We start from the raw sequence: 25,568 nt of genomic DNA, 5'->3' as shown, positions 1-25,568 counted from the left end.
TAATAAACCATTAGAGCCTTGCCTCGCTGGGAAAGAAGATGTGCAGTGATGGAGTCCGAGTGGGTACCACCCTTCCCCTGCTCACCCCAGCAGATTGGGGTGTACATCCTGGTAATGGTAATTCCTCATCTCCCTTTTGTTGGGCAGCTCTCCTTGTCCCAGCTCTTGTCCCAGCTGGGTTTGTTGCTGCCCTCTAATGAGGAAAAACAAAATTGCATTTTAAATTTTCCGGTTTTGAAATCTGAATGGACTCATTGTCACAGCAGCTGGGGACAGGGAGATGCTGAGGGCAGGTGGGACACTCACACCAACTCAAAACACACGTTATTTGGGTGAATCTATGCAGTGATGCCCAGCACCAGAGATGTGACTTTCCCCTCCTTCAAAGCCCAGAGAACTGGCAACATTTGAAAAGAGCCAAATCCACTCCCTCTGCCACTCCTTGCACAGGGCTCAGGTTCAGCCATATGAAATGGCTAAATCTCAAATGGCTAAACCTGAAAACTCATCTACAAAGTGCCCAGAGTGCAGGGCCAGGGGTGTCCCTCACTGACTGTTCTGCCAGGAGGTCACCAATGGTCCCCTGCTGTCCAGCCTGGGACAGTGAGCAGGCAGCACCTGCATGTTCCAGTGGGACAGGGCGCTGATGTGAGGGAATGGTGACCCCCGAGGCACAAGGATGCCCTGTCCCCATTAACCACACAAGGCAGCAAAGCATCCCCGGGAGCTAACTGGGGAAGGCACAGGCAGTGCAGGGACATTGGTGGTGGCAGTGGTGGCCCTGTGGCACCTGGGAGAGGTTCAAATTGCTCTCCAGAACAGGTTCAGGGCTGGTGAGAGGTCCCATCCAATCACTCTGTGATGGGCAACAGCTCAAGTGCCACCACCTGGGGTCTGGGGTGGGTTTCCAGTCCCACTCTGGCTGTGCCTGCCCATCCCCTGGCCTTTGGCCACTGTCTTGGACTCTGACACACCTGACTGCTCAGGGTGAGCCAGGACTGGCTGTCCAGGAGCAGCCACAACTGCAGAATGTTGATGTTCACCAAAAACTGGCTTTTTGCTGGGAACTGGCTGCCCTCTAGAGGGTCTGCCCCACTATAAAGCACAGCCCTGTCCCCTCACTGGGGTGGGTGCAAGGCAGGGATGGGGGTCCTGCTCCTTGTGCCAGCACATGGCTTTGCATGGACCATGTCCTGGTGGATGATACCTTCCTGTGGGACTGAGCAGACCTGCCTGGCATGGACAGGTGGGAAGGGGTCATTTCCTCATCCATTTTGAGAAGGCCTTAGGATTGAACTGTTCTCAGTGTGGTGCTGTGGACGTGGGTGGGCAGGGAGCTGCTGGGCTGAGCTGTGCTGGGGAGACACCTGGTATCAGGGTGCCCACATCCTTACCTGCCTTCTTCAATAAAAAAAAAAGTAAAAAAATATTGAAAGTCACTGGCCTCAAGTAGATTCACCCAGGCATGTAACACCCAGCCCAGCTCCCTGCAGCCCCTGTGCCTCCCTGCAGCTGAGCCCCTCTCCCTGCTGAGCCCCATGGCTAACAGCCAGTCACTCTTTCCATTAGGAAATCCATTTTTCAGGAGCATATAACTCAGCTGTGAAATTTCACTCTTGACTGAAACTTGGCTCAGCAGCAGAGAGACTGGGAAGGGCTGGACCCAGTGGCTACAGGTGTGAAAAGTGCTTTTCACAATGAGCTTTTATAACTTGGGAGAAATGGCTCCAATCCCTGCTCCGTGTCCTGTCGTGTGGGCCTCAGTGTGAGCAGTGGAGGGTAAAGACCAAAGCAGCCACTGGCTGCCATCACATCCCACCTGGGGAGAGGCACATCCTGCCCAGGAGGGGCTGGGGGCAGAGGAGAACTCACTGATGTAGCAGGAGCAACCCTTCTCCTAGAGAAAGGGGAGTTCTCCCCAGAAAAGATAAAAAAGAAATTCACACATCCTCAGAGATCCTTAAAATGTGGAGTGGGATAAACACATAATCATCAGTATCATCCCAGTGAAATCCTGGAGGCTCTGGATTAGAGAATGTACAGCTCCTGATCAGGTGGAAATTCCCATCTGAAAAGGCTTCCAAGTCTTTATCACCACAGACTGTGAAACTGTATAAAAACAGCCAAGCAGAACATGGTTATTCCTGCACAGTGCAAATATCCACGAGGCTGGCAGGAAAGGGCCCTGTCATCCCAAACCAGCCCCCAGAGCTGCCACAGGACTCCCCCAGAGGCACCACGCTGGGGCCCTTCTGAAAATCTCAGTAACACTTTTTAATATACAAGAATCAAAAGTACAGCAGTTTTACAATGTAGGAAAATTTCATACATACTATATAAACAACATATTTACATCAGAAATCACTAGGACAGTGGCATTTCTTTCACAAATATAAATTAATATTAATTACTGTTTTTAGTCAACAGGTTTAAAAGTCCGTATTTTTACAGTAAGAGTCCTTCTCTCTCCCCAGAGGGGAGGCAGAGGTGGGGAGGAAATGGGTGAAAGCAGAATAATATTTTTGTGTGGATCACAAACCATTCACACAAAGACCTCAGCACTCGGTTCTGTGTCCATTTTGGTTGGGACCACATCGCCTGTCCCCACAGCAGGTTTTGGTCTGCAGGATTTCCACCATGTGAACTCGTAACTTTACACCATTTCCAAAGAGGTCAAGCTGAAACACTTTTTTTTTTTTTTTTTTTTAAATTGAACCCCAGCAAGTTACTGCTTTTTCCTGCAGAGACTGGAGGGAATCCCACAGCTGGTTTGGAAGGAAGAACTGTACCAGATGCTGACACAAACACCACAGAGAAGTTTATGGCTGTGGATGTGTCCCCTCTGATCCCACTCATGTCCCCGTGATTGTGTTTGGTTATGGTCCCTATGCTGAGGGGACATAAAATGCATAAGTGTGTCTGTGTGTGCTCAGGGAAGACTTTCTCCCAAATCTCCAGCTTCACTAAAGCCAAACCCAGCAAAGACCCACCCACCACGAGTGGACATAATGTGACTTCAACACCAGGCTAAAGTGACAGTGGGGACAGCTCTCCAGTGGATATGGGTAAAGCTTTTGCTGTTGCACAAGAAGGAAATCCCAACCAACCTCGTGCCTGGAACCTGGGATAAGCAGAAACCCCCCTCAACAAAGAAAATGCCTCTTGCTGGGACCCAAAGTTTTCCTGCACCAACCCTCACCCTGGTTGGCCAGTATTGCCTTTGCTACACGAGTATGGCACCGACTTCCCACCGTGACAAAAAGAGCAATTCTCTTTGCCCCTCCGAGGTTGCTTCCATTTTCACATTAAAAGCTAATACCTCTGAAAAGAAAGGACCTCTTTGTTGAATACCACAGCCTGCAATCACAGCTTAGTGGGAAAAGCCACAGAAACGTGCTCTCTCCACACCTCCCACCCCTCCCAGGGGACTGTGGAAGACTTGCCTTCACCTCGCCCTGCACAGGTAAACACAAGTGTAACACTTGATCAGGGCAGCAAGTGCCCCTAAGGAAACAAAACTGCCCTGAATTTGGTGGAAATCTTGCAATATAAAAGCAAAAGGGGAACAAAACACTTCCCGTGTGTCCCGTTGGAGCAGCGGGATCCGGAGGAGTGATGGCAGCAGATTTCCAGGGATATACTGCATGGAGGAGTTTTAGTGTCAGTTTGCATGCACCTTCCAAGGCACTGGCTGGAGTCAGGAAGCCAGCCCTGAACACCCATCCGCCCTCAGTCTTTTGGGGAAGGGATATCACAGCTTATTAGGGTCAAATACTGGCATTTTAATAGGAGGCCCAGCTTCTGTGCCCCACCAAACAGGAGTCTGGAACAGCCAGGTCTTTAATACTGAGCTCTGGGTGATGATGCAGCCCCAGACTCCACGCTGGGGGAAGCCTGGCTCTTGGGAGAGCTTAGTGGTCTCCAGGGAACTCCAGCCTGAAAAATAATCACCCAAAGTGCTTCTGGCCAGCAGTATGTGCACAATCAACCCCTCTCACCACACCAGTGTCCAGGCCAGATGCTGGTTTACATTAAATGCTGTGGTTTGAATACTTGGAGGGTTTGCCCTGAAGTCCACTGAGCTGGGCTGCAGATTTTCCCTCTGCCATGCTGGGCTCTAAGACATTTGCTCCAAGGATCTTTACAGATCAGTCCTGAATTCCTCATTCTCTCCCTGCTCACTGAGGTGCTAAGTCCTCAGGCTCATTTCCAATTTAGACAAACAAAAGGTCTGTAAGTGCCGGTACTCTTAGCAATTTAGTCATTCCTGACTGCTGGAAAGGTGGCAGGAAGGTGACCATTCCCTGAACAGTGATCACTCCACTGGATTCCTATTTCACTTTGCTCTACCGTCCATTATCCTTCGGTTACAGTAAAGGTTTGTGATCACTGCTTTGTGAAGCGCAGAAAGAAATGATTTGCCCAGAGACTTTAGTGGCAGGAAGATTAGGAGTTCAGGATCCCCAGAGCCATCTGTTGATCCTGCACCTCTCAGCCAGCATCTATTAGTTCCTGGACCACCCAAGCTACCCATGCCAGAAAAGTGTTTTGTTATGAATTTCTGAGCCTTGTCCACTGGGAAATACTGTTCTCACCTCTATTTCTTTCCTGCTGGTTAGAAGTGAACTAAGCCTTTGCTAAAGAAGTTGGCCTTTTTTTCCCATAACCCAGCTCCCTCACCCCCAGAGTCAAGATTTGCCAGTTCCAGCTCTGGAGATGAGAGGAAGATCCCCCCCACCTCCTCTGTTGCAGGGGATACAACAGCAATCAAAGCAGAGCCAGTTTCTTGAAATGGATAAAGACATGGAAATGATAACATGGGCAGGAAAGTGATGGATTGTCACCAGCATGGCTCCAGCTCCTTTGGAGTTATTCTGCAGGGACATCAAGTGCCTTTTTCAACCAAGTTTGGCTGCTGAGGGACTTTCCTGTCCCTCCTTGAACATATCCTCCCATCACCCCATGCTGGTGACACACAAATCCCATTCCCAACCCCAAAGCAGCATCTGTCATGTAACATCAAGTCAGAGCAGGCACACAGCCTTCTGCACCATCCTAAGCAGCATTGATCTGCCTTCTCCTTTTGAGGAAACACTGGCTGGGGAAAATTCCCTTGGGTCCATTGGACTGAGGAAAACAAAAACAAAACAAAGAACGAGGCAGCAAGGCTGGTTCCATGACAGAACAGTTCAATGGTAAAAAAGGGGAAAGGAAATGGGAATCTAAACCAGAATCAAGAACTAGGGAAAATCTTCCTCCACCCACTCCCCCAAAATCTTCCTTGACCCAGCCAGATGATAGCAGCATGTTCAGAGTTTCTCGTTGCTGGCTTGGAGAAAGCAGCCACCGTCGCATCAATCCCAGTATTTCAGACGTGGGCTTCCCCCTCTCAGTCACTTCATGCTTTCCGAATGTTCCAGTTATAATCTGGATTGTTTTTCTGTTCCAACGACCTATCCAGAGGTGACCTGTGATCAAGAGGTGACTTGGAATCGTGGGGGGATTTCTGAGAGGGGGGCGAGCGAGGGTCCGACACGCCAGGGTGAGATGGAGGGAGGGGCTGTTTGTAATCTCCCAGTTTGTCCGTGTGGAAGGACCGGTAGTGGTCCGAAGGTCCTTGGCCATGGTACCCCATGGGTGGTGGCCTGTGGTCAGACATCCTCCGGAAATCCTGCTGGTGGTAGTTCTGAGGCCTGAAGTCGTCGGACCGTCGACGTTTGGAATCGTGGTGGTGCCTGTGGAGAGGAAAACCGGACGGAGATCAGCTCCCCAAACCCGGGCTGTGCGGCCAGCAATGCTCACCCACATCCCCCAGCCCCCTGAGCGAGGGCAGCCCCTCACCTGTCGTAGTAGTCGCGGTGGCCCCGGTGGTCCCGGTCGCTGTTGTACTGCTCGTAGGGCCTCTTTCGGGACAGGTTGTTTGGTCTGTAGTTCCCCGAGCTCCGGTGGGGATCCCCCCGGGAACGCCGGTCCCCGTAGTGGTGGTCCTTGTACCAGTGCTGCTCGTACTGGTGGTGCCGCTCCCCGCCCCACATCTGGTTGCTGTTGCCACCGTAGTTGAACTTTCGATCCCTCTGCCAGTCTCCTCGGTCTGCCATGAGCAAAGAGCACCTCTGAGTCTCCTTCATGCTTTGGTTTCACCCCATTTACTTCCTGAACTTTCCAAGAAATAATAGCTATTGATGATGCCCCTTTAACCTTCTGCTCCCTGAACTATGTGGGCCCAACTTCATTCTTTGAATTTTTTTTTCTCACTATTTCTTTATGATCCTCTCAAATGCAATTCTGTCCCATTCTTACATTCTTTTCCTCACTACATCACCATGTTTCCTAGTCCAGCAGTAAGTATAGTGGTAGTGTATATTCTATCAAACTGTTACCTGGAAAGGCTGACCTGGAACCGAGACTAGACAGAGCAAAATGAATAAAATAGGTATTTATTGAAAGGATACACCTTGGGCAGTGCAAGAGCCTGGCCGGAGCTACACCCAAATCAAATCCAAGATGGATCTCAGTCACAAGTTTTTACACTTTTATAAGTTTTGGTTCATCTACATATTGGGGTTAATTGTCCAAACACAGCCCCAGGCTATGAAGTATCAGCCCCTTGGCTTTCCTCCTTTCCCTCACGGTTGTTTCTGCTTTTTGGGTAATGGATGTCTTTGATTCTCTAGCTAGAAAGGAATTGTTTTGTCTAACTACCCTGTGAAGAGAACTCACTAACACCTAATGTGAAGTTTTCAGAGTTACACACTAAGCAGCAGAGATTCTGAAAAATATAAAAGCTAAAACCCAAGGCATCACCACCACCTTTCAACCTGACCAGTCACAAGTCCCAGAGGATTTGTGTCCAGGAGCATTAGGTCAGAAGGGAAAGTTTCTCCTGGCTTGCCAGTGCTCACCTGTGTTGCTGAAATGTCTCTTGTTTGGATGGCCATAGTTGTCCCGTGGGTGGCCGTGCATCTGCTGCTGGGTGTGGGAAGGGGGCATGTGCATCTTCTGGGAGTGAGGATTGTGAGGCACGTGAGACTGGGACATCACGGAATCACGGCTGGAGCCGGAGGGCTCTGGGCGGAACGGCTTCTTCATGCTGGACATGTCCTCCTTCTTCTTCTGCTCCTGCAAGGTGGAACAGAGGCATACAGCTCAGCTGCTCTCCTACCAAAAGATCCTGACTGTGAGCAATGGTCTTGTCTGCCAGGCTCCGGATTTTCCTCTTTGAGGACCTGGAGAGCCAACTCTCTGTGCTCAAGAACGGCACAAATGTGGTGGAGGGCAGGCACAGTTTGGCAGCTCTGCTTCTACACCTGATCTCTACAGGGCAGCATGCCCAGGCTTTTCACTCCACAGAGCAACTGAACATCACATGCCACACCAAAAAATGCTTTTGCTTGGTCAGAAGAGCCAGGACAAAGTGACCAGAAATGCCACATGAAAAAGAAGGCAAATGCAATCAGACTATTTAGATGTTGAGAAAAATCACGCACTGCCAATAACAACAAAGAACACACATGGTAAGAGGCAGAAAGAATTGGCACTTCCAGTGCAGCAACATTTAAGGACAGAAATCAAAGGGAAAGCACTTCAGCTCTCACCTCCTCTTCCTGTGATCTTTTCTTATGAGCCATCTTGTAGAGTTTGTGTAGTTTTCTGGCATCAAATTCTGTGAATTTTGACACAAATATCCATAGGTTCCTAGAAGGACATGAACATTTTCTGTTAAATGCTACAGCAGCAGTTTAACTGCCAACAGCTTCCAAACCAACATCATATTCATTCTACCCTCTCTGGAAAACAGTCTCAGCTTAGGACAGGATGATCAGGAGGGCTGGAAGCATGCTCTTCCAAGTAAAATAAAGAGGTTTGCAGTGGTTTATGTGACTTAGCTTTGAAATCAATTTTAATGAAATCAGGACAACTTGAAGACAAAACACTTGCCCAGGACTGGTCATGGAAGACCATCCCTGGATGTGTTCAAGGTTCAGGCTGAATGGGGCTCTGAGCAACTTGGTCTAGTGAACTGTGTCCCTGCCCATGGCAGGGGGTTGGAACTGGGTGATATTTAAGGTTCCTCCCAACCCAAACCATTCCATGATTCTATGATTCTGTAGATTGAGTGGACCAGAAAACACAAGATTTCATGGGTTAAGTAAGAGGCAAATGGCACATCCATCCAAAGAAAAAACAGCAGCCTCTGACTACCATTTCAAAATATCCTAGATCAGCTAAGGAAAACAAAATGATCCCTCACCTTCTCCATAGCTTGATGTGATCCTGGTCAGTGTAGGCTTTAAGGCACTCAGAGATGCGATCACCAATTTTTAGGAGGCAGTTGCGCGTGTGCTCCAGCTGTTCCTGAACTGTCAGTCCCTTATCAGGCTTATCAAGTTGCTTCAGTGCTTTTTTGACTGGTCTCATCCTTTCCTTGCACTTGAAAGAGCAATAGAGAGGAGAAAGTGATTAATTTGGCAGAGGGCTCTACGTCATTGCCCTGTTAATTGAAAAGAAGCTCGTTTAGCTTTATCTGCCCATTAGGCAAGGAGAAATCAGCTATTAAATAGCAAATTGTTAGACAAGCTGCAGACAATAATCAGTAAAAGACAAGTCTCCCCACCCCCATTCCCCCTGCCTTTTAGGGGGAAACAATTTGCTTTGCAATCAGTAACCACACATGGTCTGCCCCTGCACGGATCCTGTGGCAGGCAGGGAAGTTTATCCAAGCGTCCACACACTGAACCAGCCACCCCACCTGACAGACTGCTCAACTCAATCCTGTCCAATCCCATCTCTGGTCACTTTAATGCTTGCTTTTACCAAAACTGACAGACATGAGATGAAAGCACCATGTTTTTCAGCCTGGGCACATCAACACCGCACCCAGATAGGAAATCAGACAGGTTTTTTGACTGCCTGCCTGGATCTTTTGTGCATCACAGAAGGAAAGTTAAAGAAAAAGACATAAATCCTCACAGGATTTGTAGCAAATACAGAGATTTTCATTGAGAGAACTGCTTTTAAGAAGTGGTATTTCAGCCAAGGAGAATCAGTCATGACAACTTTTACTAAAAGGCAATTTTTACAATGAGCCTTGTGGGCATGTTTGCTGTGAGAGCACTTACACAGCTCAGCACCTCCTACAAGTTCACCCTCAAAACTCTCCTGCATTTCCTTGCCTGAAAGAGCTTCAGTGGCTCCTTGCCTTCTACAGGAGAGGGAATGTAAGGCTGCAGGGTCTTCTGTAAGCCAGGGCTGCCAGCTGAGCTGTGGGAAGTCACCAGGTGAAGCAGAGAGCCCTTGTGCATGCTCTGCTGACAGGCTGGCAGCACTGGTGGGCAGCTCTTGTCCAGGGTTGTCTTGCCCTGCTCTCAGATCAGCCAGAGGAAACCCCTGTGGGGCACTAGGAGGGGGTTCACACCCCAACACCTAAAACACGTCCTTGGATGACATCTGAGCAAACCTTGGCTGCCTTGCTGGGCTCTGGGCACTGCCCTCCCATTTCCCAAGGAAAATACTCACTATGCTGAATGTTTCTTGGTCCAGATCATCATCCTCATCTTCTCCAATGGGGATTGGCTCGCTCCCTGCAGTGATGTGGACGGGACCTTGCGATCTCTTCCCTTTACTCCCAGATTTGGCCTCGCCACCTTTAGGCTTTACAAGGACAAATTACACACATCTCACAATGAGCCAGAATGGAGGATCCCAAGTGACCCAACTAACAACCTCCACACTATTGTTACTGGCAGTTGCTAAACCTGGGCACTGTTCCTACAACTTTCCTCCCAAAACCTCCAACTGTTGAGCTGCAATGGCTCTGTTTAGCTTTACGTCATCCCTGAGGGAGCAGGGAGAAGTCAGAGCCAACAGTTTGGACACAAATACGATATTCACACTCATGGGGAGAAACCAGTGTTGAAGACTTGGAAGAGAGGTTAAAACAAACAGTATCTCTCCCTTGCAAAGGACAGAGCTCAGGGTAGTCTCATGTGTACAAGGATCTGCAACTTTATGTGATATCACTAGTTCTCAAATCATGCCCTGTTCATGTACATTTTTACCTATATTATTTACAGTCATATATTATTTACAGTCAAAGCCATACCAAAAATCACTGGAAAGCAAACTTTCCCCTACATAGGCAACAAAACTTCTTAGTTTGCACTTGTGACCTCAATGTCAAAATACACTGGGCATGCAGTATATACCTGTTCCTTGGACAGGTACTTCAGGTCATTATTATGGAAGTTTTTACCCCCCTTCCAATTTGCACCCAGCCTCAGGGCAGTTGTACCCAAAATTCAAGAGACATTTGAGTCTCCAGCATACCAGTGATGTTGAAATACTCATTCTGTTGAGTCCTGAACAGTGACAATGACAACTTACAGTCTTCACGGTGCGGACACTTGGGTCATTTGGGTGAGTTTAAATTAAAGGGAAATACAGACAAGGAGCTGCCAAGCCTGTGATAAATCACAACTGGACAGAACTTTGATCTGAGTGCTCCAGGCTCTTTCTCTGTTCTTCCTTAACATCAGCTCTGTGGCCATATCCATTGCTTTAAAGGCAATCTGACAAAATCTCTTCCGTTTTGATCACATTCCATGAGGCTTTAGGACATATATTGCCTTTTCTTTTTATGGCAATTCAGAAGGGCTGAAAAAGAGATAGCCCCTCACCCCACCGTGCTTCACTGATGTCTCTTCACACAGGGCCTTTAATAAATACTAAGTCTTACAGTTTGTCCTGCTCAGGGACTTCCCTATCAAGCTGTTCCTGAAAGTTCCACATACCTTCTCTTTCTTGTCTTTTGTCTTCTTTTTCTCTTTATCGCTTTCCTTTTCTTTCTTAGAGGATGTCTGTTTTTCCTTGTTCTCTTTGTTCTCTTTCTTCTTTTGTTTCTTTTTTACTGGGCTCTTGTCCAAGCCATCCTCCTAGAACATCAGTCACAGCACAAAGTTGGAGTCCCTCACCTCATGTACATTTTCTTCCATAAAACATCCTTAAAACACAGGCAACTTTTGAGGTCCATCCAGATTTACCCTCACACCTCTTTAAGCAGACATCGAGCCCTGCTCAAGCAGCTGCCATCTCCCTAAACGTGACAAAAGGGTATGAAAACCAGACCAGCTCCACTCTGTGACAAGCTGGCAAGCTGCAGAGCAGCCCTGCTCTCCTGTGCCAGCTGTGCTCCAGAACACTCAGCCCCTGAGGTAGATACTGATCAGCACACGAACAAAAAGCTTCAGACTACAAGCCAAACCACTCAAAGACTGAACATTTTCTAAGTAACAGCATGACCTTGGTAAACTCCAGCTTCACCACGGGCTGACATGCTCAAAAGGAGAGGGAAACAATTCTTTCTCTCCTTTATAAGGGAAACAGGCTTTGTCCTGAGACAACCTTTCCCCTGAGTCAATATGTGGATGTTTGTGGCCATTCTGGGATGCCCCAAATCCCTTAAAGCACTGACCTAAAAGAATAGGTGGGAAAGGTCCTTCTTTCACACCAATGGCTGTATGGGTGGTTTGGTGAGTTTGCAATCGTGTGGGAATTTGCTCTTAGTGCCTCTGACTCCTGGGGGCTTTGCTGGGAATGCTTCCCAAGGTAAGCTTGGGCAGCAACAGCCCGAGGAAACCTGGAAAAGCCACTGCTCAGCAAAGCTGACTCACCTTGACTTCACCTTCTTCTGACTGGTTGTCGGAGTGCCGAGGAGAGGAGAGTTCATTCCCATGCTCATCTTTGACTTTGGGAGCCTTGTTCTCTTTCTTTACTCGTGGTTTCCTCTTCTTTAGCTTGCCCTGGTAAAAACAGAACAAGTCAGGGAAAGCAAATAGCTACAGCTACTTCCTGGGGACATTTCCCATCTCCTGAACATTGTGCAAACAGCTGCAGGTCCTACAAGCTGGCAGGAAGTCTGACGAGCCCAAATCCTTCAGTAAGTGCAGTAATAACCTGCCCCTTATTTATTATCATTTAAATGAGAAACATCACAATGCAATCAGACAACAGAGAAGTCCATACTCTTTCACAGAAATGATGTCTGGTGACCTGAGAACACAGGGTGTCTCCAACCACTCCCCCTGAAACCCCCAAAATCAAGCAGCCACATCTCACCTCTTCCCCATCTTTCATGTTTTCTTTCTTGTCCAGATCTTTTTTCAGCAGTTTCAGTAGATAATCAACTCGGGTTTGAAGCTGTTTTCCCTGAGGTTTCTTATCTGTCTCAACAGGTAGGATCTTTGATAAAGCAGAAAAAAAAATACATATACCCATATGCACAAAGCTTGACAACAGACTTGCACATTAGCAGCTGCCCTTCCAGGCCCAGCAAAGGGCAGCAGATGCTGCACCTTCTGGGGGAACAAGAAGGCTCAAGCCTTCCTTCCCCCTCTCAGACTGTCCCTATCTGGCCAAAGGCAAAGCTCCTAGCAAGCAAGCATCCCTCCCCTTGGAATCCTGCAGAAGTTAAAGGATCCCAAGGCTTGCTAAGCCTTGCAAGCTTGCTAAGTTCTCTCGAAGCAAAAAAATCCTTTACAAGTTATATTTGGGACCTCGAGTTGCAAAACTGAATCCACTGGCCTTGACACTTGAGATTTGTTTGTGACAGCTTGGTCACAGCAGCCCAGTCACTGTGGTAACCTGAGACATCGCTACAGCAGGGGCACAGATGCACAATTTTTAGTGGAAAACAAGGCTGAAAGGTGACACTTTGTGGAGGAAATAGCTTGCTAGATTTGCTAGGTTTGCTTCATACTTCACTGGAAAATGGGTGGCATGTCTCAGCAGCTGTTTCCATTGCAAAATGCCTTTGTGAGCTCCACACATGCAGGGCTCTGAGGCAGAGCCTGATCTTTGCTAGAAGCACCAGCAGAGATGTCACAGGAATGCTGCATGCTGGCAGCAAAGCTGGTGTGGAGATTCCCAGTGCTCCTCAGCCCTGTGCTGCACTTTCCACACTCTTTCCACCCTCTTTCCACCACACTGACACAACGGATGGTGGATTATTTTTAACCCAGATCATTTCAACATGGTGCCTGTAAACTGTTCTTGTGGGGCTGACTGAGGAACAGAAGAACTAGATGGAGGCTTTCCAGCTGGCTGTGCTGCCATTCCCAGTCATGTAACCATACCCTCAAAGCTAACACAGACCAGCCTTGACATGAGCAGTGTCAAATCTGTGAAAAATTATTTCCACTCAGAAATTCACACTCAGCTTCTTGTGAGATGCTCAAGGAAACATCACATCACAGCCTCTTCTATTCTGTGCATGGAACCACACATGTCAGTACTGCCATTTCCTGCCTGCATCACTTCAGTGTGGTTCACCTGGTACTGCCTACCAAATGACACAACTCTGCTTTTTCCATCGAGCATGCAACATTCCATGAAGGTCACTGTTTTCCTCATTATTATTTATCATTATTTTTGGAGTAGTTACAAGCACAATCATCTGTTTCTGGAGTAAATGAGGCATGTTTGCTATGAGTACTGCAATGGACCCAATGGAAGCACCAAGCAAAGCAACCTACCTTATCAGATAACTTCAACTCCGGATCTGTTTTAATTAGCTCCCAGTTTCCATAACCATGCTCGTAAATTCCCACTAACAAGCGAGAATCCTCCTCCACTCCCCAGTCTACATCAAAATGAGCAGCTTTGACACGGCACGTCAGGCGGTACCTAAAGGCATTTCAAACACGAGCTACTTTTAATGCTGTGGAGGATAAAGCAAATCCACACATCCAGGCTATTCTCTTTCCACTACAAAATCCAAATTCCCTGAGCCTCTTTCTGCATTGCCTACTTAGCCAAACTCACTTCTTCCTCTCCTCTGGGTCCGAGGGAATGGATTTGTGCAGCATTTCAAACTCCTCTTCATGCTGGATGATGGATTTCACATTGACTTGGACACCAGAAATCTTGATGGTAGGACCTCGTCTCTTCCCAGGTCCTTTCCCTGCTCAGCAATAAAACACAGCAATTAAGAGAACTCTTACAGAAGGAAGTGTCTCTGTAAAATGGCTTCACAGACATTGATAAAGACCTTGTCTGCAACCTCTTATTTAAACATAAGTCCCAAAATATAAGTTTTCTTCCATTAACTCAATTAGATCTGCAATCTAAACACCTCCCAGTATAATTTTCTTAAAAATACTTGCAAGTACGCTGGAGCTATTGATTCTGCAGTCTTGGTCAGCTGCAACAGGCAGAGACCCAGCAGGAAATCCATCCCTGACTCTGTATGTCCAAACAAACAGCAAAGAATAGCCAGACAGAGAGTGGGTGGTGATTCCAGCTCTGGGAATTGCTAACTGTGGATCCAGCTCTACTGTGGAGTACACAGCACCAGTTTGATTTCCAGTCCCAGGAGCAGTTAAAATAAGATCTGCTTTGCTTTGTGGCCCAGCATTCAATAAGCTGGTCACTTCAGCCTCTCCACCCAAAAACTCATGTCCAGCAGAAGTTGACAGACCCAAGAGGCACTGAGCAGAAAGCTCAGGGTCTCCTCTCTGTGGGTGAGAGCTGCCTGGCAGAGATGGGGTGGTTTGTGTGTTCTTGTTCATTGGTTCTCAGTCACAATGTGGCCTCCCTGTCCAGCATGGGAATGGTTCCCTCACAAGCTCCATGGAACACTCCCAAAACCATCCTAACACAGCACACAACCTACCTTCCGCTGGATTTTCCTTCAGCTGCTCCTCATACTCCTGCATTGCTGACACACAGCTGTTGTGGATGAGCTCCCCTAACCGCTTCAGGTCAGCCACAGACTTATCCACCAGCTCAGCATCCCGGGCAATGCACTCCAACCTGGGAAACACAGAGAGTTTTGTGTTTCAGGCTGCATATCTTCTCTCAGTCATTTCTTATTCAATTGTTTCACTCAGTGCTGTACAAATATGAATGTATGAAAATTGCACGAGTTCATGCAGGAAACAACCCAGTTTTTGTCTTTTTTTTGGTCTAACAGCTGCAGCGCAGATGTAGAGAAACTGATCCAATCCTCTGGATTTTTTAGTACCAAAGCAAAGGTGAGAACTTTCTATCTTGGGGACAACAGGGACCCTCCATGACTGTCCAGTATTCCCTCAGGCTTTTCCAGGTCCACATTAACTCCATTTGATGGTCCAAAGCTGCCATCTGCTGTCCCTTTTGCCTACCTGAAGTCAGTAACATCAAGACTCACACACAAACCTTGTGTTTCATACCAGAAGAGTAGAACCAGCTGAAAAAGCACTGAACTACAATAAATACATTCAGGAACCTCTGCCTCAGCCCTGACACCTTTCCAGAGCCAGCACAGGGCCAGGGCTCTGCAGATCCACGTTCGAGGATGGTGCCTCTCTTTGCTTCCCTTCAGGAGGGACAGAGGATGGAAAGATGCTCCAAATTCAGTCCTGAGGCTTACGTGCATAGAGAAGCTTGGAAAGCATTTTGGGTAACATTTGCTGCTCTGACAGCTGTTCCCTCTCCTTTCTGGGCAGAGTGGCAATGCCCCAAGGGGCAGACTGTGCCAGCAGGACACTGCTGTGTCACAGCCTGGAGCCACAACAGCTCCAGCTGGTTTTTAGCCACCATTCATCAGTGCCCATCAACAGAGACATCAGGGACTGTACAGCAGTGCTTGGGGTCTGATGGCAGGACAGAAAGGCTGGTGCTGTGTGTGGAGGTTGTGTCAAACACCCAGAGCAGTGTGTGCCTGGCTGTGCTCAGAAGTACAATGTGCCTCCATGATTCCCCTCTGGAGCAGGGCCAGGCTGGGACTCACCGTTCAAGAGGCAATCCAAACTTCTTGTAAGCCTTGATAAACCTAAGGAGAAAAAAAAACAAAAAAAACCTAAACTAACTGCCATAAAAAAGTAGATCCAATATCACAAATATGTTTGAATATATTAATTACAGTCTGTCACATTATCACCCTTGCATTCCCCACCGATCAGCTCAGCATCTCTCAGCACTGGGAAGCCTCATCCATTAGCCCCCACAAAGAGTTTTGTGACCTTGGCTGAAGAAGAACACAACATTATTATGAATGCTGAGTGTTTGACAGATGAGGGGAAAAAAAAGAGGAGAGTGGTAACTGTAGGGCAAAAAAAAAATAGAAGAAAGCATTGGCTCACACCATGTTGGTAATTATTAACTTCATTTTTCCAGGAAGAAAAGAGGCATTAAATCAATGTCATTAGTAATTTTAAAGCCCAGGCTGTAAATGTAACAACCATCACAGAAGAGCCAAATGTGGTTCAATCGATCACAGAGGTTTGCAGACGAGGTTTGCTATTTATTTTCATGTCTTATTTTTATTGTGAAAATCCCTGCTGTGGCTAACACAACTTTAGGGCAAGAGTTGCTGCAATCAAACATTGCCTTGAGCTGCGAGTAGACACAATGGCTACAATTACAGGTTATTTTTAAAATTTGTTCATGTTTTGCCTTCTTTTTTTTCATTTTGTATTCTTTCAGCCTTTTTCTGCTGCATCACAATAACCTAAATGGCTGTTATATTGCATATTATAACATGTCCTTCCTGCTCCATGGTTTCAAGATGGTTATGGGGCAGCTATTCACAGCCCAAAAATCTGATATCTCCTGCTTAAAAATACAGCAGCTCAGAGACAGAAAGAGTTAAGGAAAACTCATAACTCTCTCTCTTCCATCTTTGGCTGAACATCTGGATAGAACTGTAAGACAAAGATCTCTGGGAAAAACTCAAGAATTAGAAGATAGGAGAAGAAAACAATGAAATTCAGTCCCCAGCTGACATCAGAGACTGACACCAACCACTCGGATCAACAGGACCAGAGCTTCTCATGAGGTCATTTTGCCAGAGCCTGCCTTTCCCTGAGAGCTTAAATCAGCAGGATGACTGCCAGAAAAATGTCAGGAAGGCCACAGCCCTTGGCTTCTCCAGCTCTGCAGCTCATGGAACCTAAGACCTCACATGCTATATGGTATTAGCTCCATCCACTTGGCCCACAAAGGGCAGTTACAGCACAGATTAATTTTAGGAAGGTACCAGCTTCACTGTAACCTGACTAAAGACAATCCAGTCCAGTTTGCACTGACCTGAATGTTCAGGTCATCAGCTGGGATCAAACCGAATTATATAAAGGTGCAGAAGCTGTGCCAGTGAACCAGCTCTGCCTAACCACTGACGTGCTTACAGGTGAACACTTCCTGGACTAATCTGGGATTTTCTCCACCTGCATGGGATTTCTATATTTGTTTTCTGACCTGTCTCTTGTGTCCAGCACTGACCTCCTGATTTCAGCATCAGTAAATCCCTCCACAGTGTCTTTTCTAACACTGCGAGGGCGTCCCCTGCGCTTCGGTCTCTTCTCGTCGTCGGTATCGTCAGTCTCGCTTTCTGATCCAGATGATCTCTGAAGCCTTCTCTTGGTCTCTGCATCAGATTCACTGTCATTTGTCTGAGCCTGCACGGACCAGAGAAACAGCAGTACAGTTAGCAACTGCTCATCTAATCAGCTAACAACCTTTTCTGTCCCTCCGTGCACTGGCACTATTTAATGGACTGTAAAACACCTGAGCATCCATTCCTGAAGATGCAGGAGCCCATGTGACAACCCAGAGAGGCTGCACACCCCTTTAGTTCCCAGCTGGCTGAGCCTGTGGTGGTCATCCTCCTTTTACAGCCACCAGTTTCACAATTGCATTTTGCTCTACTACAAGATGTTAAAATACTGATTTCCATGGGTTTGTGCCACCAGTCCCTTAGACTATTTTGAAAACCAGGACACCTCAGAAATTAATCTGGATTCTTCCAACATGAATTATCCTTCTCTGTGTTCTTCATGTCAGTACTTTTCCCCAGTTCACCCCAGAGAAGAGTTCTAATCCCTTAAAGTCCCATGTCCCAGCAGAGCATTCTTGCAGTTCAGCTTTCTTTTGGATAGGGGTAGATCCCATTACCTAAAGAAGAACCTGGGAACACACCATCTCTTTTCCTCCTCAGGATCCAGATTTAGGCAAGAGCTATGCAGGGAGCTGGAGAGCCCAAGGAAAAGGGATAGCCAAAAAATGGCAAAATCTGCAGCAAAATCCAATACAATTGGATACTTTGCTTTGTGATCGCTACAGAGTCTTTTTATTTTGTCTGCTAAGGTGAGTCCAGTCTGGGCCCTCATACAGAATCCCAGACCATTGGTCCAATGCACAGTGCCAACAAGAGATCACTGTGCTACCTCTGTGCTTCATTCCCAACTAACTTTGGAGGAGGGAAAGATGCCCAGATGGCAAGGAGGCTTCCCCTGAGCATTCTCCTTGCCAGCTCTCTTCTCCAGCCTCTCATCCCCTCAAGATGGGCTGTACCTTTTTAGTTGAGCTCCGGATTCGAGGCAGCATGTAGATTTCCTCCAATTCTTTCTGCCTTTCTTCCTCCTCCACCTTTTTCCTCTGCTCTTCTGGAATGATATCATCCCAGTCCTTCTGGGACCGCTCATCCAGCTCTGTCTCTTCCTCTTCCATAGTTGCAAAGTTGGCAACCTTTTACAAGCAAAGGAGAAGTTTCAGCAATTGCCTCCCCTGGCAGGAACACTCCAGAGCTGTCTGCTAAGCCTCAACTCCTTCTCCATAGGAATTCTGCCAACACTTCCATAACTCCTTCATAATTGATCCCTATGTCACTACATTCCTGGCTCCTTGCCACGTCTTTGGACTAACAGCTTTTGAGGAAGTACGTGCAGTTTAAGAAGTACTGCTGAGTATTTATAAATTATTGGGTTTCTTTCCAAATTTGGTAAATTCTGCATTTTATTCGCAGCCTTTGAAACCATTTTCTTGAAATTAAATTAATACCTACATCAGGGGGGTTGGAACTGGATGATCTTTAAGTTCCCTTCCAGCCCAAACCATTCTGTGACTCTGTGATCTCCCCGAGGTGTTCCTGCCTGTTGCTGACCTCACCACCATGGCAGGGTGTGGGGATCCACATTCCCACACCCCAGTACAGGGCCTGGGGGTCCCTACCTTGAACTGTGAGAGCAGCTCGTCGGTGGCACTGGTGGACACCTCATTCTCCCGTGTTTCAGCCAGACGCAGAATCTCATCGATGTCCATCTCCTGCCAGCCAGGGACAAGGAGGGATAAAGTGGAGGGTGCCAGGCACAGCAGGAAGTAAGAGGCTTTGAGAACAGACTTGTGTGCTGATATGAGCTAAATAAAGTGCAAATATCTGCAGGGTGTCATCCCACAGGGCAGGGATGAACTATCTCAAGTGGTACAACAAAGTACAAATAAGGTGACAGAACAGAAGGAAAGGACCATCAAGGCTGAACAGTGGGGAAAATTTCCAGGCAGTGAAATGCATGAACTGTTGACTGTTTCCCTGGGGGGAAGCTCTGCTGCTTGGGCCATTAAGAGAATTGGTCAAAACACTTAATGCTAAACTGTCAAGCAATGTTGCACTGAGGTAGGAGACAGCGAGCTGTTCACTGCACTGTGCTGACTCCTGCTTCATTCAGAACCACCAAAAGAGGATGCTGAACAAGTGCTCAGAAGAGGCAGGGAGAGGAGCCTTCAGCAGATTGTGCTGTCACTAGCTAATAATCCTCAGGAGGCAAGGGACTTGCCTTGGTGACCACTACTATTTAATCCCCAACAACAAGGCTCTCCTCAACCCATGATCCCCCGATCCAGATTCTGCTTTCAGTTCCTCCAGACTCCCACATGTCCTATTCACTAACCTGCTCTCATGCACAGGGCAAGAAAAAAGCAGGAGCAACCACATAGTCCCTTTTGCAGACCTGGAGAGCACTACAAACTGCTATGTGATTTCAATTTCAAACTACCTGAGGCTCTGACTCTTCCCCTTCAAGCTCCTTGAAAAGATCTTCAGCTCCAAACTTCAAAATAGCTGTCAGCTCCTCTTTGTTGAAGGGATTTGAGCTGCAAGAACAAGAGAAGGGAAAGGTGTTTTGAGCTATTCAGACAGAACTGCTACAGCACAAAACCATACCAAAGTTTTTTTATAATTGAATCAAGAAGTAAGTTTTCTACCCAGCACTATGAAAAGCTTTGTTATTAATTTCTTTCCTGCTCTAGCACAGACAAAGACTCCAATAGGAACCGTCTCCATCTACTGGGGGAAATGAAGAGAATCTGAGGTCACTGCCAAAATGCAGCTGTTCCACAGCCAGCTTCCCTCAGACCAGGATGATCTCTGGGTAGAAGACAGAAGCAAAAACAAGTAGTGCCTTAAAACTAGTTTTAAATTTCTGATCATCTTTATCCTATGTGTCCAAATTAATGGCTGCAGAAGCCAAATCAGTGGAAGCTGCCATTATTTATTAGCCTTCTGCCCTGTACCCTATCAAATAAATACTGGGAAATGCCAGCAGGCAAAGTTGGTTATGCCACGTGTTCCTGACATTTCTGCCTCCTGACACAGTCACGTACTTGGATCTCCCAGAGTTGTTGTCCAGAACAGTCCGGCCAGTGGTGTCCATACGCTGGATGACCAAATGATCCAGCACCATTTTCTTCTTGGCTCTCTCAATGATCTCCTCCTCCACTGTCCCCTTTGTGACCAGGCGGTAAATATTCACCTGAGAGGCAGAAAGAGAGCACGGCTATTTTCTGGACAGGCTCTGCTGATACAGCAATGCATCCCTCAGCTGTTTTCACTAGGCTGCTGACATTGTCTCTTCATGTACAGATGTGCTTTTTCAGAAGAAAAACAAGCACATTCTCTCTGTATCTCAGGAGATCCAGTTAAAATCAGGATGGTTAACACAGACCCTGTAGTGTGCCTAAGCACAGAATAAAGATCTTCTGAAACAATCACTCTAAATTCAAACTAACACCAAACTCACTTTTCACCTAGCAAAGGTGGATGTTCTACTTTTTAAGTTTTTCAGGGCAAGAAAAAACAGAGTCCACTAGGACTAGGCTGAGAAGTGCAATGCCATGGGTTGGGCTCTAGGTTTGCTCAAAACCAACAGAAAGACTTGGCACCTGGCAAATCTGGGCTGTTTTATTGTCTCCTACGTTTTAAATAAGAGTCCCTCAGGTAGCACTCTCTGGAGCAAGGACTGGGACAAAAAGCCCATGTTTTCAGAAGCTTTGGGGAGGTGGGAGGATGTTTAGATGCACACACTGAAGCCACAGTGAAAAGAACCCAGGCAGCTCTTCTGACCTGCTTCTTCTGTCCAATCCGATGAGCTCGGGCCTGAGCCTGAAGATCATTTTGGGGGTTCCAGTCCGAGTCAAAGATAACAACAGTATCAGCAGAGGCCAAATTAATTCCCAGCCCTCCAGCTCGTGTTGACAACAAGAAACAGAAGTCCTGGGAATGAAAAAATAAAAAGCATCCACGAGTTAACCAGCTTGTAACTGTGGGCATAAAATAGCAATGGTGACTCAAAAGCTGTAGAAAGAAATGGAGGGAAGGCTCTGTTGCACTCATCCTTCTCAAAGCAGAAAAAGGATTTGTTTCCCATATACCCTGTTCATGCAGGCTGAGCAGCACCAGTCTTTAAGCCCAGACCCAGGTGAGGCAGTGCTGGCCCAGGTGAAGGGTGTGCTACTCCAGGCATGAATCAATATAGGAGAGAAACACAAGCAGCTCAAGGCAAGGGCACCTTGGAGTCACTTCTGAAGGTCAGACCACCAGACTCCTACAAAGGCAGCAGGCAAACACCTGCTTTTTGTTGCCTGAATCCTGTTAGGAGTGAGATCAGCAATGAACAGACTGTGCCAGGTTACAGCCAAGATGCCTGAGCCCCCTGGATGTCCTCAAGACAGGGAAAAGGGCAGGTTCTATGTGCATTCTTGCTCCTTCCCCCCTCACAGTTCCTTTTGTTAACTTTCCCACAACCACAGTCTCTCACAATTCCTGCATGAGCCAAGAATTCCGCTCCAGCCCAAGCTTCTGGAGTGAGGAAAGGTATTTCTCACAGCTGGGCTGCCTGACACAAAAACAAGTGTCTTGCACCAGTCACTGTGAGTCAGCAAGCCCAGATGAGAGGCTTCAGATGCCCTCTCCTATTACACTGGAGACATTCACCTCCAGCACCAGACTCCACTGCCTGCCAACACTTAAAATCCTTCTTTTGCCTTTGTCATTCCATATTCAAAACCAGCTTCAGACTAGAATCACTCAGCAACCATCTCATTCTCCAGACAAATAGGGAGATAATTGCTAAATTTTATCTCTTCCCAGTGTCTTCAGGACTTTCTGGAAATGTGACCTGCAGCCCTGTTCCTTGGATATGACAGATTTAAAATAAGGAATGTGGCCGGTTGCAAAACCTGCCATATCCGTGTCTTTAGAAGTACCTGGGGTCCTGTAAAAAGAACTGAGCTGAACTATTCCCCTGGTGACAGTCACAACCTGTGGCTCAGCCACAATCCCTCTGCCCAGGAGTGCAGTACCTCGGAGCCGTCGGCGTTGAAGTGATCCAGCGCCTGCTTTCGGATCTCCCCCTTGATCGAGCCGTCCAAGCGCTGCAAAAACCAACAACAGGCATCAAAGAGAGCAGGGAAAGGAGCCCCGAGGGGCTGCTGCACCCGAGTGCTGCCAGCCCTACAGCCCCCTTTGCTGCCTGCCTGTTTATTGTTAAAAATAGCCACCAATTAAAAATAGCTGCAGTGCCTCAGCTGTGTCACAAGGGCTGGGGGATGCTCAGGGAACACAGCGGGTGACACCGCAGCTCCCGTTACAGGCTCCCAGCCACGCTCTCTGTGCTCACTGTCCTCAGGGTTTATCACATGACACAGCCCAAAGCAGGGGCCTGCCAGAGGAGTTTTGCAGAGTTGGGGCCACACTGAAATGAGGGGACACCCCAGTTCCCTCCAGTAAGTGCCACCTGTAATCCCAGCCACCAGCCTCTGGGGAACTCATTGACTCCCACTCCTCAAGATCCCTCCACTTTTCCCCATACTTTCAAGGGGACCCCACTGTTTTCCATGCTGGTGTTTCTCACCTGAAAAGGGTAGTGTTTGATAGTCAGGTACTCTGCCAAGATGTCCAGCATCCTCACCATCTGAGAGAAGATCAGCACTCTGTTGCCTCTCTCCCGCAGCCTGGTCAGCAACTTGTCCAAGAGAATCAGCTTTCCACTGCTCCTGATCAAAGACTGAAGAAATAACCATCATTTCCAATCTTACCCTTATGTACATCACACAGAGACATGCACAGACCTGCTCCTTTAGGGGTCATTCGTCTCTTGTACATCTCTAATCTAATCATCTGGATTTACACAGCAGAGCCCACACACACAATGAATCACACAAGACAGATCTTACACTGCCCACAACTCCTGCTCTAGAAGGCAAATGTTTCCTACAGTGGAACTGGGGTGCTGGGGGTTCAAATGGCTTGGCTGTGAGAACTATTTTTAAAGAAGAAGCCACAGAAGCTAAAGCTTCATCAGATATTAGTTTGTTGGGAGAACAAAATAATGAAATTTAAGGAAAAAAGAGTGGTGACCAAGGACACCACTCACCTGCAGGGTCTCAAGGCCATTCTCTCTCTCGTTTTCCTCGGGAGGTTTGATAAGGTAGCAATGGTTGCAGCACTTTTTCAATTCCATCACAATATTCAGGAAACCAGATGTGCTTCCCCTTGTTCCCTTTGAAAGAGCTTTGTAGTTTCTTGTCAAAATCCACCTGCAGGCAGGAAAATTAAAACCCAGATCATTACTCAGTGCAGAGCGAAGTCTTGGAGGAACAAAACCTTCAGGAACAGCTCATTCAGCCATCAGTCTACTTCCCTCCCTCCATCTCTCCTCATTCCTCTTACAGGATGCTCTTTCCTCTATAAAAACTCTGACCTGACTTTCCTACTGATATTATCACAGTTCACTATTGAACAGCATCCCAACCTTCTGCATATTGTCACTCCCCCTGAAAAAACATAACTTCTGAATTGCAAAACTGCCCAGTTTTCTTTGAAACTGTATAATTCTACAGAATGTCATCCTACAGATACAGAATGAACTGTATCATTCTACAAAAACATCTTCCAGAAGGAAAGTTATCAACTACCCTACCTCATATTCCTTCTGGGAAGCTCCCAGTACTACAGGCGATAGTGTCACATTGCACTCTGAAGGCCACAGTATGCCCAGAATACTGGAACACCAAGTTCCAAGGCCCACAGAAAGATGTGCCCTTTTCTACTGGCACTCCCAGTAACTTATTCAGAGACTCACTTGTAATACTGCTTCTGCAGAGCAGACATTTCCACCCGGAGGATCTGCTCCACTTTGGCTGGCAAAGATTTCTCCACATCCTTCTTCACTCTGCGCAGGAGAAATGGCTCCAGGACTTTGTGAAGGCTCTGGTAGCCATTCTCTCTGCCCTTCCCGTGATCCTCCTCAAAATCCTCCCAGAACTCAAACCTGGCAACAGAAAGGAGGAGAAGGGAGGAGTCAGAATACCTCTTGTCTCATGGCACCAAACAGCATCTACTGGATACACTCCTGCTGCACCACAAGACAGGAGACCAGCAGTTTAATGGAAACACAGTGTAAGACAACAGATTCACTCTGCTCTGGTCAACTGAACAGACTGGTGGCAAAGCTACAGCATCTCTGGGCTTAGACACCTTCCTAACATTTTACATTTGAGCTCCACACTGACTCCCAGGACCCAAAATCCCCAGTTTCCCATTATTTTACTCTGTTGGCATTTACCTGGCAGCAGTTTCTGAACTTTCCTCAGTGCCTCCCTCAGGCACAGCTTTGACAACTGGACTGTTTTACCCTGCTCTGAAGGCTCTTTTGGGATTGCTGCTTCATCTGACAGCTCCTTTGAAATGTGGAGATCCACTCTCCTCCACTTGGGAGACCTCAAGCATTTCATTCACTCTTTCTGTGATCCAACAAAAAGAATTTGGGGGACAGCTCTTCTTGCAGTCAAACATAATTTCAGTGAGCTTTGGGGCATGCCTGCCTTAGCCTTAGAGATGCCCATAATTCATTTTATTTTAAAGGAAACAAAACATTTGTTACACTGTGGACACACAATCAGCCAGGCAGCACCCCCAGAGCTGCCACAAAATGGTTGGCAGAGGTGCCTGAACCACAGTGTACTGGAAACCTCAGAAATGGCTGAAATGATTGCTTAAAACAAGTCTAGCTTTTTAGAGATGGCTGGAAGACAGCAGACAGATTTGTAAGGCATGTATCAGGTTTTCCCATTCAGTTTGCTGCCAGAAATACTCCCTGTGTTAGTTATTTAACCTTTGATTTTCCTCACTAATGTCTGTCCTCCTATCATTGCTGTCACACCACTTTGTTTAATTCAGGGATTTAATTCAGGGATTTCTGCCATTCTGCACTCCCTTGAGCCTATTTAAAGACAAGAATGGACAGAGACAATTCTGAGAAGGCTCAAAAGGAGACTCACTTCTCTGGCATGATGAAGTGCAGCAGGGACCAGAGCTCCTTGAGTGAGTTCTGAAGTGGGGTGCCAGTGATCAGCAGCCTGTGGTTGGACTTGAAATCAATCAAGGTTTTGTACAGCAAGGAGTCATCATTCTTCAACCGATGGGCTTCGTCCACGCCTAGAAAGGCCCAGTTAATGCTTCCCAAAACAGTCTGAAGGAA

At 47.2% G+C, this 25,568-nt stretch overlaps 1 protein-coding gene across 6 annotated transcripts in view; it reads right to left on the bottom strand.

Annotated features, from left to right (window-relative positions):
* Nucleotides 1-2,250: 2,250 nt before the first annotated feature.
* The window catches only part of CHD2 (chromodomain helicase DNA binding protein 2), an 84,633-nt gene continuing 61,315 nt past the window's right edge, over nt 2,251-25,568 (bottom strand). For all 6 annotated transcript variants that reach the window (XM_088172636.1, XM_088172641.1, XM_088172638.1 and 3 more), the window contains 24 exons: nt 25,369-25,559; nt 24,171-24,359; nt 23,463-23,625; nt 22,941-23,093; nt 22,390-22,461; nt 21,152-21,301; nt 20,413-20,561; nt 19,806-19,902; nt 18,985-19,077; nt 18,328-18,501; nt 17,257-17,432; nt 15,767-15,808; nt 14,669-14,808; nt 13,819-13,957; nt 13,530-13,680; nt 12,115-12,237; nt 11,670-11,798; nt 10,791-10,931; nt 9,517-9,651; nt 8,252-8,430; nt 7,596-7,695; nt 6,903-7,119; nt 5,842-6,091; nt 2,251-5,735 (listed from right to left, as the gene is read on the bottom strand). In XM_088172636.1, the coding sequence (XP_088028762.1) occupies nt 5,399-5,735; nt 5,842-6,091; nt 6,903-7,119; nt 7,596-7,695; nt 8,252-8,430; nt 9,517-9,651; nt 10,791-10,931; nt 11,670-11,798; nt 12,115-12,237; nt 13,530-13,680; nt 13,819-13,957; nt 14,669-14,808; nt 15,767-15,808; nt 17,257-17,432; nt 18,328-18,501; nt 18,985-19,077; nt 19,806-19,902; nt 20,413-20,561; nt 21,152-21,301; nt 22,390-22,461; nt 22,941-23,093; nt 23,463-23,625; nt 24,171-24,359; nt 25,369-25,559 (3,690 nt within the window). In that variant the 3' untranslated portion in view covers nt 2,251-5,398. The remainder of the gene's footprint in view (nt 5,736-5,841; nt 6,092-6,902; nt 7,120-7,595; nt 7,696-8,251; nt 8,431-9,516; nt 9,652-10,790; nt 10,932-11,669; nt 11,799-12,114; nt 12,238-13,529; nt 13,681-13,818; nt 13,958-14,668; nt 14,809-15,766; nt 15,809-17,256; nt 17,433-18,327; nt 18,502-18,984; nt 19,078-19,805; nt 19,903-20,412; nt 20,562-21,151; nt 21,302-22,389; nt 22,462-22,940; nt 23,094-23,462; nt 23,626-24,170; nt 24,360-25,368; nt 25,560-25,568) is intronic.

The sequence above is a fragment of the Sturnus vulgaris genome, chromosome 13 (assembly GCF_052056855.1).
Source record: "Sturnus vulgaris isolate bStuVul1 chromosome 13, bStuVul1.hap1, whole genome shotgun sequence".
In the NCBI taxonomy this organism is placed as follows: Eukaryota; Metazoa; Chordata; class Aves; order Passeriformes; family Sturnidae; genus Sturnus; species Sturnus vulgaris.
This window is presented reverse-complemented; position numbering and strand designations above follow the sequence as displayed.